Genomic DNA, 18,038 nt, shown 5'->3' with positions numbered 1-18,038 from the left:
AACAGAGTCGGCGGGGTCTGTTACAGAGATCACCGTGAGGTTTAGGGGTCGGACCCCCTGCGATCTCCTACTTTTCCCCTACCCTGTGGATAGAGGAAAAGTGAATTTCTACCAGAATACCCCTTTAAAGGGGAACACCGGATAAGAAAAAAAAATTTCTATTAAAAGTACATTAAAAGTTATATAGATGTGTCTATACAATGTATTACCGTATCTGTATGGTTCTGCCACACTGGTAGCTGATAGAAATCCAGGAAGTGGAAAAAAATGGCCTCTGTGTCAATCCACATTGTCTCCTGCTCCTTCTGCTCTCCCCCCTTAGGAGACAAATATTCCATGCCTCTGTCTCACATTGTGTGTGTCTGCTAGTCTCAGCAGGTGTTTCAACTTTCGCTGATTGTGAAAAAGTCTACAGAGAAATTAGGGCTGTGTTCACACATGTTGGAGTGTCATTGCAGTACTGCAGTATCTGCACAAAAATGATGCAGTAACACAAATAGATATTGCTAAACGGCAGAGAGGATAAGAGCTGGCACTGCCAATCCCACCTGCACAAAAAAACGAGGTATATCCCATGTAAGATAGTATCGAATAAAGTCCTTTTTGTGGGAATCAACTTCAAAGATAAAAGATACTTGATCATAATATGTGTGTGGAAAGGGGAAAAAATAATTTGAAAAGTTCTTTGCTTTATTCCAATATCAGTGTTACAGGTAGAGAATACAGTGTGCTGTGTGGTGTTACAGGTAGAGAATACAGCGTGCTGTGTGGTGTTACAGGTAGAGAATACAGTGTGCTGTGTGGTGTTACAGGTAGAGAATACAGCGTGCTGTGTGGTGTTACAGGTAGAGAATACAGTGTGCTGTGTGGTGTTACAGGTAGAGAATACAGCATGCTGTGTGGTGTTACAGGTAGAGAATACAGCGTGCTGTGTGGTGTTACAGGTAGAGAATACAGCGTGCTGTGTGGTGTTACAGATAGAGAATACAGTGTGCTGTGTGGTGTTACAGGTAGAGAATACAGAGTGCTGTGTGGTGTTACAGGTAGAGAATACAGCATGCTGTGTGGTGTTACAGGTAGAGAATACAGTGTGCTGTGTGGTGTTACAGGTAGAGGATACAGCGTGCTGTGTGGTGTTACAGATAGAGAATACAGTGTGCTGTGTGGTGTTACAGGTAGAGAATACAGCGTGCTGTGTAGTGTTACAGATAGAGAATACAGCGTGCTGTGTGGTGTTACAGGTAGAGAATACAGCGTGCTGTGTGGTGTTACCGGTAGAGAATACAGCGTGCTGTGTGGTGTTACAGGTAGAGATTACAGCATGCTGTGTGGTGTTACAGGTAGAGAACACAGTGTGCTGTGTGGTGTTACCGGTAGAGAATACAGCGAGCTGTGTGGTGTTACAGGTACAGAATACAGCGTGCTGTGTGGTGTTACAGGTGGAGAATACAGCGTGCTGTGTGGTGTTACAGGTAGAAAATACAGCGTGCTGTGTGGTGTTACAGGTAGAGAATACAGTGTACTGTGTGGTGTTACAGGTAGAGAATACAGTGTACTGTGTGGTGTTACAGGTAGAGAATACAGCGCGCTCTGCCGGTGGGACCACAATGACATGAAAAAGTACTGCAAATAATTCAGTAACACAATGAAACTGCAATGTGTGAACACAGCCTAGATGTTCTGCAACAGCTTTGGGCGGGGACTGGGCAGGTTGGGGGGCTGTGATGGAACAGCTGAGGGAAAGCATTGCATTCTGGAACCTGTAGTACTAAGTACATCTGCTCAACCAGGAAATACAGAAACACAAAACAGAACAAAACCCGCCAAAACAAATAGATTTTTGATAGTTTCAAAACTGGGATAGATAGGTAAGTATTGTTATATGCTTCTGCAGAAGTTTCATTTTTTTTTCCTCTACCCGGAGTTCCCCTTTAAGGGTAACTTTAAAAATCAACGGCCATCAAGATACGCTGTGAAAAAAAACCTGTCACCACGCTCCCCATGCAAGCACATGCCGGATACAGTTTTCTTCCAGCAGCGCAGTTGATTGCATTGTTTACAATGAGTAATATATAATATTATATATTACATTATAATATTATAATATTACACTACTCCATTGTAAACAATGCTGCTTGCACTAGGTACACTATATGGGGGGAGGGGGTGAATTTATAATTTTGACGTACAAAAAATTGGTCAACCACACTTGTATTTAAGAAAAGTATAAGTAAATCAATGGGAAATTGATTCTGCTGTATGTCATATAGCAGCAGCCATTAACGTGCACATTTGTTTCCTTTTCAAGGGTATAAAACGTATGTTTTATGGAAACAAAAAAGCAGTGTGAACCTAGCCCTCCTCGTGAGATCACGTATATGCGAGGTTTATGTTACTTGTTTCAGCTTTGCAAACACCGTCACTGCGATTTGTAAGATGCTAAATCATGATAGAGTTTACTTTCATCGAAGTTCCAAGCTGCCTGTGGAAATCAGGGACAGGTTCCCTTTCATTTAGATAATAAATGTCATATAAGTTATCGCTGAATGCTTTACCAGGCTTATGCACTCCCCATCATTCAGCACTCAGTACCCCAAAATGACAAAGGGAGAATAGAGCGGACCTTTAGACCTTGATTGGAGTTACCTGTCATAAATTCAGCTGATTGGGACAGGACTTAGGGTCCTTTTACATTTAAAGATTTGTTATCAACATGTGCCTTTATGCGGCATGAATTGAGCAACTGGGCTGCATGAATGTTCCTTGTATCATTCGTGCAACCATGGAAACTGACAGCACAGATATGTATATACCCAGGCTGTCTGTTTCCAGATCACAAGCATTTCCCTATTTATGTTCCAATACTCGCAACCGAGTGGGACTTAAGGGGTTATTTATCAGGGTGGTGTGGTGCTCTCCCCATCATGGAGGCACCCCGTGGCAACAGGCTAGAGATATCTGGCTATCCTGTGTTTTGAGACTCGCAACCGAGGCTCCACGGACTCTTGTTTTGCATATTTAAATTTTTGGGGGCATCAGTGGAGACTCTTGATTACTTCATTGGAGTTTTTTTTATCACTGTTCTCCTTGAGTTCAGTGATTACTGTGTTTTGTTGGTTGATTTGTTATTGCCCAAACTAGCCAGAATCCTACCCCACACTGACGAGGGGCAAATACCCCGAAACGGCTGTCTGTGGATGGAAGCCTGCCTTGGCAAGCCCTTGTCATGATCGCAATACTCGCACCTTGAGTTAGACATTGACAAAAAGGGGCCACCCTGGTATTTCCCTGTTTGTGTTCCAATACTCGCAACCGAGTGGGACTTAAGGGGCTATTTATCAGGGTGGTGTGGTGCTCTTCCCATCACTGAGGCACCCCGTGGCAACAGGCTAGAGATATCTGGCTATCCCGTGTTTTGAGACTCGCAACCGAGACTCCACGGACTCTTGTTTTGCAGATCACAAGCAATGCATACTTATCTCCTGCTCTGCTGCTGTGATCTGGCATCCAACAGTGCTGCTCTCCTGCCTCATACGGCGTAAATCATTCTGGAGGAGGCGGCAGCCTGAAGATACAGCAGTAGCCAGAGGACAAGAACAGATGCCAGATAACAAGCAGCACTGATGGTAAGTATACACTGCTTGTGATCTGGAAACTGACAGCACGGATATATACATATCTGTGCTGACAGTTTCCCTTAATCACTATCGGCCGCACATCCCGTTTACACAGGAAGATGTGTGACCGTTAACAAAGTTTGAAGCCTGCTCTAAAGACACAAGCAGTGGATGATTGGGAATTTGCCGCTCCTCAGCTGATTGCTGTCATTTTTAAACAGGCCGAAGGAGTTTTTCTAGCAATTCTCTTGGCCGATAATCGGCCTGTGTAAAGGGCCCTTTATAGAGTCTATAGAAGGTGTCACAATCAATGTAAAGAATTGACCAATGGAAAGGACTGCCTGTAGAGCTCAGATACAGGATACAGATACAGATCTGGAGACTTAGAAGCCATTCATGCTCTAGTAAGAATTCTGGGAAGAGAGATATTCTTTTTGTCCAACTTGTTACCACAATGTCTTTTTAGATGAAATAATGGCTAGAGTATTTGTAATAAAGGCTGCACATAATGTTCATGAACATTATTTGCGGCCTTTGTTTATTAGAAGAGGGACATCTTTTTGACAGTCATCTCATTGTGTGAACACTGTATTTTTTCCCTCCAGTTGGCTACCACGATCATTCTGCTGTCATTAACCCCTCAAACGGCACAATCTATAGCGATTACCACGTTTAAGGAAGTCAGTGACAGGATAAGGCTGCGAGGGTTCCAATCTTTTTCCCAGTCAGGCAGGGGGTATAATACTTACCTCCATCCTGTCATTAGGCAGACTCTATGGGGGGGATTTATAAATTAAATAAGGCCCCCCCCACTTTTCCATGGGGGATGAATCCAAGGTGCATGCCTCTTAGTGAATCCGGCCAGCCGGGCGCCCGAACCTGTGCCCACTTTACCAAAACTACACCTGCTGCGAGCAGGCGTTAATCATGATAAATGTGGCGCAGGAGAAGGCCACGGCTTCTCTCCGCCTTGCCACGCCCACCTTAGCTCCCCCGGCAGCCGTATGCCGGGGAGAAGGGGCGAATTTGCGCCATCTCCCTGGCGTACGCCCCTGTTGGAGCGTTTGTAAATGTCCCCCGATGTGTAGACTGCCGCTAATACTGATCAACACTAATAAAGTGTAAAAAAAAAAAAAAAAAAATTTAATATTTTCAGAAAACCCTCCCTCAATGAAAGTTGAATACCTCTTTTCCCATTATACAAATAAAAATATGTAAAAAATAAATAAATAACACACACACACAAACAAAAAATTATATATCATAGTGTGCGGAATTGTTCTATCTATTAAAATATAGAAATATTGGGGGAGATTTATCGGACATGGTGTAAAGTGAAACTGGCTCAGTTGCCCCTAGCAACCAATCAGATTCCACCTTTCATTTTCCAAAGAGTCTGTGAGGAAAGAAAAGTGGAATCTGATTGGTTGCTAGGGGCAACTGAGCCAGTTCCACTTTGCACCATGTTTGATAAATCTCCCCCATTGTTCCTGCATGGTGAACTGCGTAAATGAAAAGAGTATCAGAAACCAAGTAATAAAAAGTGATCTATAATGTATTTTTATTTTTTCAATTATATGATACCAATAAAAACTAAAAGTATTATGGCTCTTAGAAGGCGGGGAGGAACATCGCTTCAATGTGACCTGGACATCCTTGTATCAAAGACCTTCGGTCATGAAGGGGTTTATAAAAAAAAGAGGACCAAATATATCAACTTTTAAAGCTTTATTATAAAAAAAAACCCACACAGGAAGACTGAAAAAGATTGCATACCAAGTGTTAAAAAATAGAAGAGAGAAATAACAGTAAAGACCCAGGCACCTATAATATCTGGGCCCAGATGTATCAATCTGTGTGAAACAAAAACTGGTGTCATTTTGCCCACAGCGACCAATCACAGCTCAGGTTTCGTCTTACCAGAACTGTATGCTGTGCTGTGATTGGTTGAAATGGAACGAATCACAACAGTTTTTCTTTCACATAAATTGATAAATCTTCTGTTACTTTGCCTGTAGATAGAACTATTGATGCACACTTGGATCTGACCCCTAGAATGTCAACCAACGTATATGCTTTTATACGCCCCATATCCTATTACCTAGCCCAATGCTTACTGTTAGCAAGCACCAATCTTACAGATCTGACAAGGCTCAACCACATGAACAATCCCTGCATCATTCCTGCAGCTCTTAGCGTCCATCATTTGTCTACCGCAAGGATTTTTTATTTTATTATGCCACTAAGGGTGTCAGAGCGGTAGCAAATCTCCATACAAAAACCTTTTCTGCTTTGGGCAGTTTCTGTCACGGACAGAGGTGGCAGCAGAGAGCACTGTGTCAGACTGGAAAAAATACACACTTCCTGCAGGGCATACAGCGGCTGATAAGCCCTGGAAGATTTCAGATTTTTAAAACGAATGTACCATCGTTTTAAGTGTTGCATATCAAAAGAATGGCGCCAGTGCCGTGGTGAAAGGTAGAAAGAAGGGGGGGGAGAGGGTATGGTGTGCCCTGAGCTTAAAGTGAATGCACCATCAGTACATTCGCTTTAAGTTTTGCGCAGGGATAGAATGGCGCCAGCCCGGGGAAGCCAGCGCCGTGTACGGAGCCGTTCTATTCCCGGGCAGTGGTGCTGAAGCACTGGAGGCGGGCTGGCAAACCCACAGTCTGAGGAAACCCCCGTCCCCCTGTGATGCGGCTCCACTGATTCTAAAGAAGCCACGTCACAGAGGGGGTGGGCCGGCCCATCTCCAGTGCTTCAGCCCCGGACGATGCCCGGTAATAGACCAGAGCCATGCGTGGGAACTGGCCGTGGTTCAAAAAGAGGACATATGCAACACTTAAAGCGATGGTACATTCGCTTTAAATAGAAGTAAATTACAAATCTATATAACTTTCTGCTACCAGTTGATCTGAAAGAATTACATTTTTATCAGCATTCCCCTTTAAGTTCCATACAGTACCTACATAAAACACCTTTTTTACATGTATGTAATTTAAAGCCAATGTAGAAGTATAGTCAACCGACTACAGGACCGAAGACCAAATCCACACCAGAATACGATGAGCGCAGGAGTATACACAATTTGCACACAGCGGTGCAGCCAAAAGTCATCCAAGAGTAGATGGCGTAGTAGGTAAATGTTCTTTTATTGCAACGCGTTTCGGCCCTATATTATCTAACATGGGCCTTTATCAAGCATACAAAGCAGACACTGCATGAGGTATATATAGGCACAATTTGATGACATCATGTGGGCATTCCTGAGGTCACTGACCCGGAATGCCCACATGATGTCATCAAATTGTGCCTATATATACCTCATGCAGTGTCTGCTTTGTATGCTTTATAAAGGCCCATGTTAGATAATATAGGGCCGAAACGCGTTGCAATAAAAGAACATTTACCTACTACGCCATCTACTCTTGGATGACTTTTGGCTGCACCGCTGTGTGCAAATTGTGTATACTCCTGCGCTCATCGTATTCTGGTGTGGATTTGGTCTTCGGTCCTGTAGTCGGTTGACTATACTTCTACATTTGTTTCTCCCACCGTCGGTGGTGATGTCCCCCAGTATAGCTGCGGAGTACACCCCTTCATGCTGCATTTAGAGTTGTGCCTAATATTCGCACAACCTACTCAGGTGAGTGGATCCCTGTCAGACCTCCTTTCCATCCACCTGGCCACTTTTCACTACACGAGGAAGCGCCCCCTGTCTCCCTTCTTTTAATTTAAAGCCAAACATATAGAGGATAAAAAAAATCTAAAGTATTGCATAAAAAAAAAATCTAAAATATACTAGAAAGAATGTTCTCTTTTTAAATTTTAAAAATCCAAATAATAAAATAAAGAGCCTCAAATGTAATAAACCCCTTTACTTGCCTCTCCATTACATTTGTTCTGTGACCTCAGTGATGGCTGTACTACTGGCATCATGGCTCTCATCGCTGAGCAATGATGCTAGTATAGAGTATCACCACCGATTAGCACGGTTTAGGGTAGGTATGGGATTCTTGTATATTTCCAATACAAGCAGATTATTCACCAAGAAGGAACACTGCAACATGATTGTATCAGCTCACCATACCTCAGTGATAGTTATATTGAGGCTCTCCGGAATTAGAAGCACGAGAGACCTATACTGCGGGCCGTGTCCCGTGTGAATTATAGGAGAAAAGAGATTTCGGTCTCCAGCTTCTTAAAAAAATTCAAAATTTTATTGAAGCATCATCATCTAAAAAATCTGAAGTTAAAAACACGCCGACGCGTTGCGAGGTAGACACCTCTTAATCATGGCAAAGATGATATGGTTACATTCAAGTATAAATACCTTGTGCATGATGTGACGCCCTCTGGGGGATAAAACCCCACCTCCGTGGGTAACACCTGATCAGAGGGAACCACATGACCTGCTTACATCAGAAAGGAAAACAAAAGCGTGGACTGGATCAGTATATATATAGTAAATCATTCCTGTAATTTAGACCATGTGGAAATCTGGTATTAAATTTTAAGATCCAAAAAGCCTCACGTTTTCTAAGCAGACTTTCCCAGTCACCACCCCTTTTAGGTTTGTTCACTCTTTCCAGGGCACTCACCCGTAGGGTGGCTATACTGCTATTATGGCATTCTATGAAATGTCTTGAGAAACCCGAAACGGAACTACGTGGATTATCGGAACTGCCTCTCCTAATATCTCCCAAGTGCTCACCTATGCGGGTTTTTAATTTTCTCACACTCGAACCTATATACTGTAATCTACATTCAGTAGATTGGACAATATAAACAGTATAGGTAGTTGAACAATTCAAGAGTGACTTTATAGAGTAACTTACCCCCGTACTATATGATGTGTTAACTGATTGTTTAGTGACTAACGCACACATACCGCATCGCGGCTGTGCGCATCTGAAAAAAACGGTAGTTGAAAGCCAATTATGTTCTGTTACATTTATTCTCAAAATTCAGAACGCTTGGGGATAATAAATTACCGATCGTCCTACCTCTACGTGCTACACATCTGACCCCCGAAGTAAGTATTCGTTCACACTTATGATCTTGGTATAGCATGGGTAAGTATTTGCGTATAATGTTACACACATCCTTGTATTGGGGGCTATACATGGTTGAAAATGTCAGAAAAGGGTTTTTGTTGTTTTTGTTGGAATTATTGTTAAATTTCTTATTTTGTCCCGTGTTAGTTTTAGTTTTAACCCCTGTATTATTTTTAACCCTGTCCATCAGATGATATGATCTATTTTCTTTTTCAGCTATTAATTTAGCCCGGTCAATTATTTCTCTTCTATATCCTCTGGCTACTAGCCTCACTGTCAACTCCTGTACATTCTGGTTGTAGCTGTCAAAATCTGAGCAATTACGGCGTATTCTAATAAATTCTCCTATTGGGAGGTTCCGTGTCACATGTGGGGGATGACTGCTTTTGGCGTGCAGTAGGCCATTGCCCGCACTGGGTTTACGGTACAAACTAGTGTGAATGGTGCCATCCACCCAACTCAAAGATAGATCTAAAAAAGAAATAGATTCCAGTGAATTTCAAATTAAGTGTGTTAGCATTGATGTATTGTAAAAAGTCATGTGCCTGAGTTTCTGTACCGAGCCATACCAGGAGGAGGTCGTCAATGTACCTACCGTACCACCCAATGGCCCCCAAATATGGGTTGTGGGTGCTGTACAGGACGACCTCCTCCCAGTATGCCATGTAGATGTTCGCCAAAGATGGGGAGAAGCTAGCTCCCATCGGACAGCCTACCAACTGTAAATAAAAAATGTCCAGAAATTGAAAAAAATTATTGGATAGCAAAAACTTAGTGACTCTCAAAATGTAATCTTGTAACATCAAATTATAGTTGCTATACTTTCGAAGGTGGAATTTCAGGACTTGTAGGGCCTTATCATGAGGTATACTTGGATACAAGGCCACCACATCACATGACAGCCATTTACCCCCTGGAAAACGTGGTAAGGACTCAATGTTAGCTACAAGACTTTTACTGTCCCTTATGTATCCTATTGTTCTTTTCGCAAGTGGTTGCAGTAGGTTATCTAACCACACACATAACCGTTCCTGTAATGACCCTATCCCCGAAACAATAGGGCGAAGGGGTGGGGGAAAAACATTTTTGTGTACCTTTGGTAAGGCGTGAAACACGGGGACCACCGGAAAATCAGGTAGTAGGTAGTCCCGTTGTTTAACGTCAATGACGCCCAGCTCAACCCCCGTGTCCAGGATATCTATGAGTGATTCTCTAACCCAGTTGGTGGGGTCATTACGTAATTCTCTGTATGTGACGGTATCCTTCAGAATGCCCAAAACCTCCCGTATGTACAAAGTCTTATCCAGGACCACCACTGAGCCCCCTTTGTCAGACTTACGTATAACTATATTGGGATTCTCATGTAATTCTTTTAGGGCTATCTTTTCCACAATATTCAGGTTGTCCCTAGTAGAATCCATTTTTAACCCATTGCTCAAGAGTGTAAGTTCAGCCTCTACCTTATGTTGGAACGTGTCCATAATGGGAACTCTAGAGTTAATAGGGTAAAAGCCTGGGTTAGGAATGTTCATTCTGTTGGATGTACTGTGTATCAAACCTGTATCACATAAGTTGTTACTTTGTAAATCCTGCAATAAATGTACCAACACTTGTTCAGAGAAAACCAAATTCAGGGGCACCTTATCAATACCAACCACATTTAAGTCATTTTTAATATTATCAGATGTTAGTGTTGAGTCGTTAGACTCTGACTCAATCTCGGTTGGCTCAACCAAAAAATGTCTCTTGACAGTAAGTGCCCGCATGAAGCGGTTAATGTCCTGCAACGTGTTATACAGATCAAAGTTTCTTGATGGGACAAAAGTTAAACCTTTAGACAGTACCTTAATTTGGTCCGAGGACAGATGGCAAGCCGAAAGGTTGTAGACGTCTAAGCTGTCTGCCGAGTTTACCTCCTCCGATTGCCCCTTCCTCCTCCCCGAGCAGTGTTTCCTGCCCGCCCGGCGGGGCCTTGATCGTTTTTTGGTGGAAGCTCCATTCTATCTCCACTCTTGGAGCGTGTATTTGGAGGATCCTGGCCAGCATAGTATTTCCGATTCCGAGCCTGTGAGGATTTAGAAGGTTGGCTTTATACTTGAATGTAACCATATCTTCTTTGCCATGATTAAGAGGTGTCTACCTCGCAACGCGTCGGCGTGTTTTTAACTTCAGATTTTTTAGATGATGATGCTTCAATAAAATTTTGAATTTTTTTTAAGAAGCTGGAGACCGAAATCTCTTTTCTCCTATAGATTATTCACCAAACCTGCATGGTATGGATTTACCGGGGTTAAAAAGTGTGCAGCGTGGGGCAGTACCACCATTACATTATCCCCAAATCGAACATTCTTCATTATTACATTGAAGGACAACAAGATCTGAGCTACTTCTTAGTGCAAGTTGCTTGATGATTAAGGAGAAGTGATTTGCGAGTAGAACGTTTCCCACATCCTGCACATGAATATATTTTCTCATGAGTTTTTTCATGTAAAATTACAGCCGACTTTTGGTTTAAAACCTTCTTACACATGGAGCACGAAAATGTTTTTTCCTCTGTGTGAGTTTCTTCATGTTTAACGAGAGTTGCTTTACTTGAGAAACATTTCCCACATTCTGAACATGGAAATGTTTTTTACACTTTATAAGTTTTCTGATGTGCATTTGAGAAAGAATTTCCACATTCTGCATATGGTAATTACGAATTCTTGTGAACGTTCTGATGTTTAATAAGCGTTGTTTTCCGTGAGAAACACTGCCCGCATTCTTGACAGGAAAATGGCTTCTCCCCTGTGTGCGTCATCTGATGTTTGACAAGATCAGATTTCTGAGAACAACCTTTTCCACATATATTACATACATATGGCTTCACCCCTGTGTGAATTCTATGATGTCTTTCAAGATTTGGTTTCTGATTAAAACTTTTGCCACATTCGGAACATGAAAATGGCTTTTCTCCTGTGTGAGTTTTTTCATGTTTAACAAGAGTTCCTTTACTCAAGAAACATTTCCCACATTCTGAACATGAAAATGGCCTTTTCCCTGTGTGAGTTTTTTCATGTTTAGCAAGCGTTTCTTTACTTGAGAAACATTTCCCACATGCTGAACATGAAAATGTATTTTCCACTTTGTAAGTTTTCTGATGTGCAATAAGAGGCGCTTCCTTTGAGAAAGAATTTCCACATTCTGGAGATGGAAATGATGAATTATTGTGAATGTTCTGATGTGTAATAAGAGTTGTTTTCTGTGAGAAACACTGCCCGCATTCTTGACAGGAAAATGGCTTCTGCCCTGTGTGAGTCATCTGATGTTTGACAAGATCAGCTTTCTGAGAACAACCTTTTCCGCATATATTACATAAATATGGCTTCACACCTGTGTGAATTCTATGATGTCTTTCAAGATTTTGTTTCTGATTAAAACTTTTGCCACATTCGGAACATGAAAATATCTTTTCCCTTGTGTGAGTTTTTTCATGTTTAACAAGCGTTTCTTTACACGAGAAACATTTTCCACATTCTAAACATGGAAATGGCTTTTCCCCTGTGTGAGTTTTTTCATGTTTAACAAGAGCTCCTTTACTCGGGAAACATTTCCCACATTCTGAACATGAAAATGGCTTTTCCCCTGTGTGAGTTTTTTCATGATTAACAAGATTTTGTTTAGTCAAGAAACATTTCCCACATTCTGAACATGAAAATGTTTTTTTTATTTTGTAAGTTTTCTGATGTGCAATAAGAGGTGCTTCATTTGAGAAAGAACTTCCGCATTCTGGATAAGGAAATAATGAATTCTTGTGAATGTTCTGATGTTTAATAAGAGTTGCTTTCCGTGAGAAACACTGCCCGCATTCTTGACAGGAAAATGGCTTCTCCCCTGTGTGAGTCATCTGATGTTTAACAAGATCACACTTCTGAGAACAACCTTTTCCACATATATTACATACATATGGCTTCACCCCTGTGTGAACTCTATGATGTTTTTCAAGATGTGTTTTCTGATTAAATCTTTTGCCACATTCTGAACATGAAAATGGCTTTTCCTCTGTGTGAGTTGTTTCATGTACCTTAAGAATTGATTTGAAGGCAAAGCATTTGCCACATTCTGAACATGAAAATGGCTTTGTCGGTTTATGACGTTTCTGATGTTCAATAAGATATTGTTTGTGGATAAAGGATTTCCCACATTCAGTACAAGAAAATGGCTTCTCTCCTGTATGAGTCCTCTGATGAACAACAAGTAGTAATTTACGCTTAAAACATTTATCACATTCGGTGCACGAATATTTAGTCTCTCTTTTGTGTGTTTTTTGATGTACAAGAAGGAATGATTTCTGAGCAAAACATTTCTCACATTCTGGGCATGAAAATGGTGTCTCTCCTGTGTGGCTTCTTTGATGTGCAACAAGTTGGTGTTTATATTTATAAAGTTTCCCACATTCTGAACAGGAAAATGGTTTTTCCCCTGTGTGAATTCGTTCATGTACAACAAGAGCTGATTTGAAGGAAAAACATTTGTTACATTCTGAACATGAAAAGGACTTCTCTTTATGGGCTCTTCGATGCTTAACACCTCTTCTGTAATTCTCTTTCTTTTTAACAGTCAATGATGAATCAGAGGATTGCACCTTTTTAAATAAATTAGATGATGGGCCTTTGCTGTATTGAGTGGAGTCTATATCTGATTTATTGGCATGGTCTTCATTTGTATGTTGAGCAGTACAATCTTTCCCTGAGTTCCTGGTCATGCAATCTGCCAAAAAATAAAACAGATTTTCATTTATGTTTACCGTAACCTTCATTATTGTTTCAAGAACTTATTATCTTTATACATGTTAAAAGACAACGATCAGCAAATGATTAGTCCTTCAGCTTTCATATATATATATATATATATATATATATCTGTCCCAATCGAACTAATTTCGCAAATAATCGCTCTGTGTAATAGGGCCCTGAGTGAGGGTGCATACCCATCTGGGACCAGCACCTATCTTCAGACTGAGGGGTCCGTTGCCCCCTTTTGACCTGTTCATGGCTACCTATGTGCTGCATAAAAGGCATCTGTTTTTGTAGGTTTAGATCTCTGCTTGCTGACTGTGAATGAAAGCATTCTAGCTCCATCCAGACTCTTAAGAACATCTATAACACTTACAATATACAAAGCTGTGACGCAAAGACAGGTGCATATGCCTACATTCACTGACAGCAAACACAGATAGAACTATAACTTTTCATATTACAGAAAGCTAGGCTCCGGGACACATGTAAGTCTATGGAAGCAGCACAGGTGCATTGGAGATGATGCAGATAATGTCTCCTGGGGGTCGAGTTACCAAGTCAATAGACAGCTAACTCAGCCCCCCGATAGAAGAGATCACATGTCCTGTGAGGGAGGGGGAAGAGGGAGCTGAGCGTGGTCATAGTGGACCCATAGTAGAGGATTTTAGACATCTAGAGGGGATAAAAATGAGGAAAAAAACAGGGAAAGGGTGCAAGTTAGGTTATACATGTCTATTACATGTAGGGTGGTATTGGGAAGGGGGATTTTTTAGAATATTGTTTTTGTTACCCGGATAACCCCTTTAAGGCCCTTTCAAATGTGTCGATAATTGCTAACAAGTGTTCCTAGGAATGCTTATTGAGCCAATAATCGGCCCATGTATAGGTGCCAGAGATCAGCCAACGCTTTGGAGACCCACTAATACTCTTTTACTATTCCTGTTCTCCTACAGTGTTAGACAATGCAATAGACCTTATGTGCCAGGGTGGCAGCAGGGGCGTCGCTAGGATTTATGGGGCCCCATAGCAAAAAACTGTACGGAGCCCCCCCTCCCCTACGCACATCACTAAGAACTGCATATATATTATAAAATATAGGCTCTCTCTGTGATGTGACAAAAAAAAATCTCTTGTGGCCAGAGGCAGAATCCTGCCTGCAGCCACAAGACTGACTGGCAGAGCAGAGAGCCAATGGCTGCTTGCTCTGTCAGTCCACTGTATTTAATTATAAGGGCCCATTAGGAGCCCTTATAGTTAAATACATGGGTACAGGAGCAGACCACCTTCGGCTTAACCCCTTATGTACTGCTGTGTGTAAGTGACCTAATGTTCTCTTACATGCTGCAACACAAAAGTGTTAAAAAGAAAGACAAGGAGATCTCTGCTTCACTGCTCCTGCACTGATAACCTCTGATCTCTGCATGGAGCTCCGCACATTTTCCTACTTGATTTCAGCAGCCGGAGAACAGAGTTCAGAGATTATCAGAGCAGTGAAGCAGAGATCTTCTTTTCCTCTGCCTATTAACCCTTTTTTATGTTGCAGCAAGTAAGTGAACAGTGGGTCACCTATACACTGCAGTACATAAGGGTTAAGCAGAAGGACACAGAAGGGCTCTTACCTTCCCCAAGGGCCTGCAAGGGCCCCATAGCAGCTGTCTGCCCTGCCTCTATAGTATCTACGCCACATTACAGGTTTATATATTTAGTTGTGTATTACCTGATACAGTTTGGGGCTGTTGGATCTTCATGAGGTCTTTATACAGATATTTGTGTCCTTCTATATACTCCCACTCCTCCATGGAAAAATGAATAGTGACATCCTGATACCTAACAGGAACCTGACACATAATAATAATAGTCATCATCCAGACACATAACACCATTAATATTACAGTATAATGTCCCAGCATTCCCAGCAGCAGCGCTCACCTCTCCAGTCAGCAGTTCTAGGATCTTGTTGGTGAGTTCTAGGATCTTCTGTTCATTTATTTCCTCCTGTATCAGGAATTGAGGTGAAGTCTCTGTCATTTGGCTCAGCGTTCTTTCCGATCCTTCGGACACAGGCTCCTGGCAGCGCTCACTAGAGGCCTTCTTCACCACTTTGTAATCCTTTTTATACAGAGATACATTCAAATACATTTACAGACCCCCTCATCTCTTCATTCATACACATGTAATATGGCATCATTCTCAGGATATCTTACCTCTCCAGTAAGCCAGAAGATTATCTCTAGGGTGAGATTTAATATACCGTCTGCCATCTTGTTCTTTTCCTTATGCATCCTTTTTTGAACAAAATGGTGGAAGTAAATTAGAGATGAGCGAATCTAAAGTATTAGTGAAGCGCTTTGCTACAATCGGCTGTCAGCTTGTCAGCCGGCTGCCCTTGAACTCCGCTCCGGGTGCCTGGAAAAGCTGGATGCAGTCCTAGGACAGCATTCAGATTTGCCAGGCACCAGGAGCGGAGATCAAAGGCAGCCGGCTGACAAGCTGACAGCCGATTGTAGCAAAGTGCTTTCCTAATACTTTAGATTCGGTCATTCCTAAGGAAAATTATCTTATGACGATATAGAAGAGAGGATCCTATATTGTAGGAATCTGAATATAAGGAAAATGAGCCAATGTCAGTCACACAAAAACTGCAAGTAACAGAAATATTGAGAAACAATTGAAGAGAACTAGTTGAACACATTTGTCACATTCTTTGCCACACACACATTCACCTTTCATCACCAGTGAAAAGCTATGGCGACGTATGGCATGGTGGAACTTTAATAGATTGTACTGATGTTTTATTGATTGTATTACATGGACAAGCCCTTAAACAGGGTGTTATCTGGGATTAGAAAAACAGCTGCTTTCTTTTAACCTTTAGATGGCCCATAACATACCTCTATGCCATAGCATTGCTAAGGGGGTACAGATAGGGCTCATGAGTTGAGCCCTCTCTGTACTACACCACTTCTGACTGCTATCAGCAGTCGGGGACCGCAGCTATTAGCCGGCACGGCAGAATCGGCCATGCCTGCTAATTAACCATCTAGATGCTGCAGTCAATTCAGACAGCTGCATTTAAATGGCTTTTAAAAGCCTATGTTTTAATGGCAGCCCTATTGCTGCATCCATCTTCTTCAGCCGTGGGGAATAAAATGCAGAGGGTTTGAGTCCAGACAATGTTGCCGTCCCTGAACATTTTATAGGTTTGCTCATCACTACTAGTAAAACCTAATAGATCCTAATAAATAAAAACCATTAATAATAACATACCTTCACCCACAGAGGAATTAGTTGCAAAAACTTCCTGAACTACAAAGCCACTGATGATGTCATGATCATGTGATCAGTAACAGGCAGGCATAGGAGGAGTCAGTCCCTGGGCTGGGATGCTAGAGAAGCTAAAGGACCTTTGATGACATCATGATCATGTGATCAGTTACATGTATAGGAGGAGTCCAGGCTGGAGGCTGTACTGCTGGAGAAGTTACAAGGACCTTTAATGACATCGTGATCATGTGACCAGTTACATGCATAATCAAAGTCAAGTTCCAGGTTCCGAGGCTTGGTGAATAGAGTTGAGCAAACCTGTCAAAATGTTCTGGTGCAGCAAAGTTATCTGAACCCGAATGCTCTGCATTTGATTCCCTGCATCTGCAGAAGTTGGATGCTGCCATTATAGGGCTGCTAGGAAAAGATGGATACAGCCTTAGTGTTAGAAATGAAATTCTATATCTGTACTCATTTTCCTTATCTCCAGTATATTTGATAGGTTAATCATACTAAAATATATTCATAGAATAGTTATGCGCTAATGAAACTTAAGTGATTGCGCCCAATCCTAAGTATTGAGAAGCTTATAGAGGCAATATATATAATTAACATATATACTGTGTTACTGAAGAGGTATATAATGGGTTAAGTGTTGAACCTTAAAGATGTTTAGAGAAGTTAGATTGTGAAAGGTGCAGACGTGTGGAAATAAAGCTAAAACGCCTGGTTGACCGCTCTTTGCATCTCTAGACAGGAGGCTTAACGCCCTGTACCTCTAGTTCACTTATGTTTTTGTTTTCCACTGAAACTTCCGTCTTAACCGCACATTTCCTGTATATAAGGTGAAAGGACGTTGTAATTCTTTGCACTTGGTAGAAGCACTTTGCAGAAGCTGGGTGTCCTTGTTAACAAGTAATAAACCTTATCCTTAATTCAGATCATCCGTGTCCCGTGGTTGATAGACAAAGAAAATTCTCCTGACACTTAGGGTAGCTTCACACGTACCGACTTGCAGCGTTAATGCCCGGCCATTCAGTGGCTGCGGCAGGGCAACACACTGATTGGCCGGGCGGGAGAGCAGGACGCCGGGACCCCGTGCAGCGAGGACAGGTAATGTATACAGAGCGGGAGCCGGGTGGCAGCTGAAGGGGTTAAACGGCCAGCAGAATTACATACACGCAGTAGTCGTTCAGACTGCTGTGTGTATGTAGTGAAAGTGATCTGCCAGGACCTAGCCGACTCGCAGCGTTATTAACGCTGCGAGTCGGTACGTGTGAAGCTACCCTATGGCTGTATGACTGATTTGGCTTCCTGCCCTG

The 18,038-nt window shown here is 42.0% G+C and overlaps 1 protein-coding gene across 1 annotated transcript in view; it reads right to left on the bottom strand.

Annotated features, from left to right (window-relative positions):
• LOC138799566 (oocyte zinc finger protein XlCOF7.1-like) overlaps nt 1-16,786 on the bottom strand; it is a 32,168-nt gene extending 15,382 nt beyond the window's left edge. The window contains exons 1-5 of the mRNA XM_069980930.1: nt 16,720-16,786; nt 15,657-15,735; nt 15,382-15,561; nt 15,170-15,290; nt 10,519-13,423 (exon numbers count right to left, since the gene is read on the bottom strand). Of these exons, the coding sequence (XP_069837031.1) occupies nt 11,370-13,423; nt 15,170-15,290; nt 15,382-15,561; nt 15,657-15,734 (2,433 nt within the window). The 5' untranslated portion in view covers nt 15,735; nt 16,720-16,786 and the 3' untranslated portion in view covers nt 10,519-11,369. The remainder of the gene's footprint in view (nt 1-10,518; nt 13,424-15,169; nt 15,291-15,381; nt 15,562-15,656; nt 15,736-16,719) is intronic.
• Nucleotides 16,787-18,038: the final 1,252 nt, after the last annotated feature.

This window comes from Dendropsophus ebraccatus, chromosome 8 (genome assembly GCF_027789765.1).
Source record: "Dendropsophus ebraccatus isolate aDenEbr1 chromosome 8, aDenEbr1.pat, whole genome shotgun sequence".
NCBI lineage: Eukaryota > Metazoa > Chordata > Amphibia > Anura > Hylidae > Dendropsophus > Dendropsophus ebraccatus.
The sequence above is the reverse complement of the archived record's forward strand: the minus strand, read 5'-3'. Positions and strand labels throughout refer to the sequence as shown.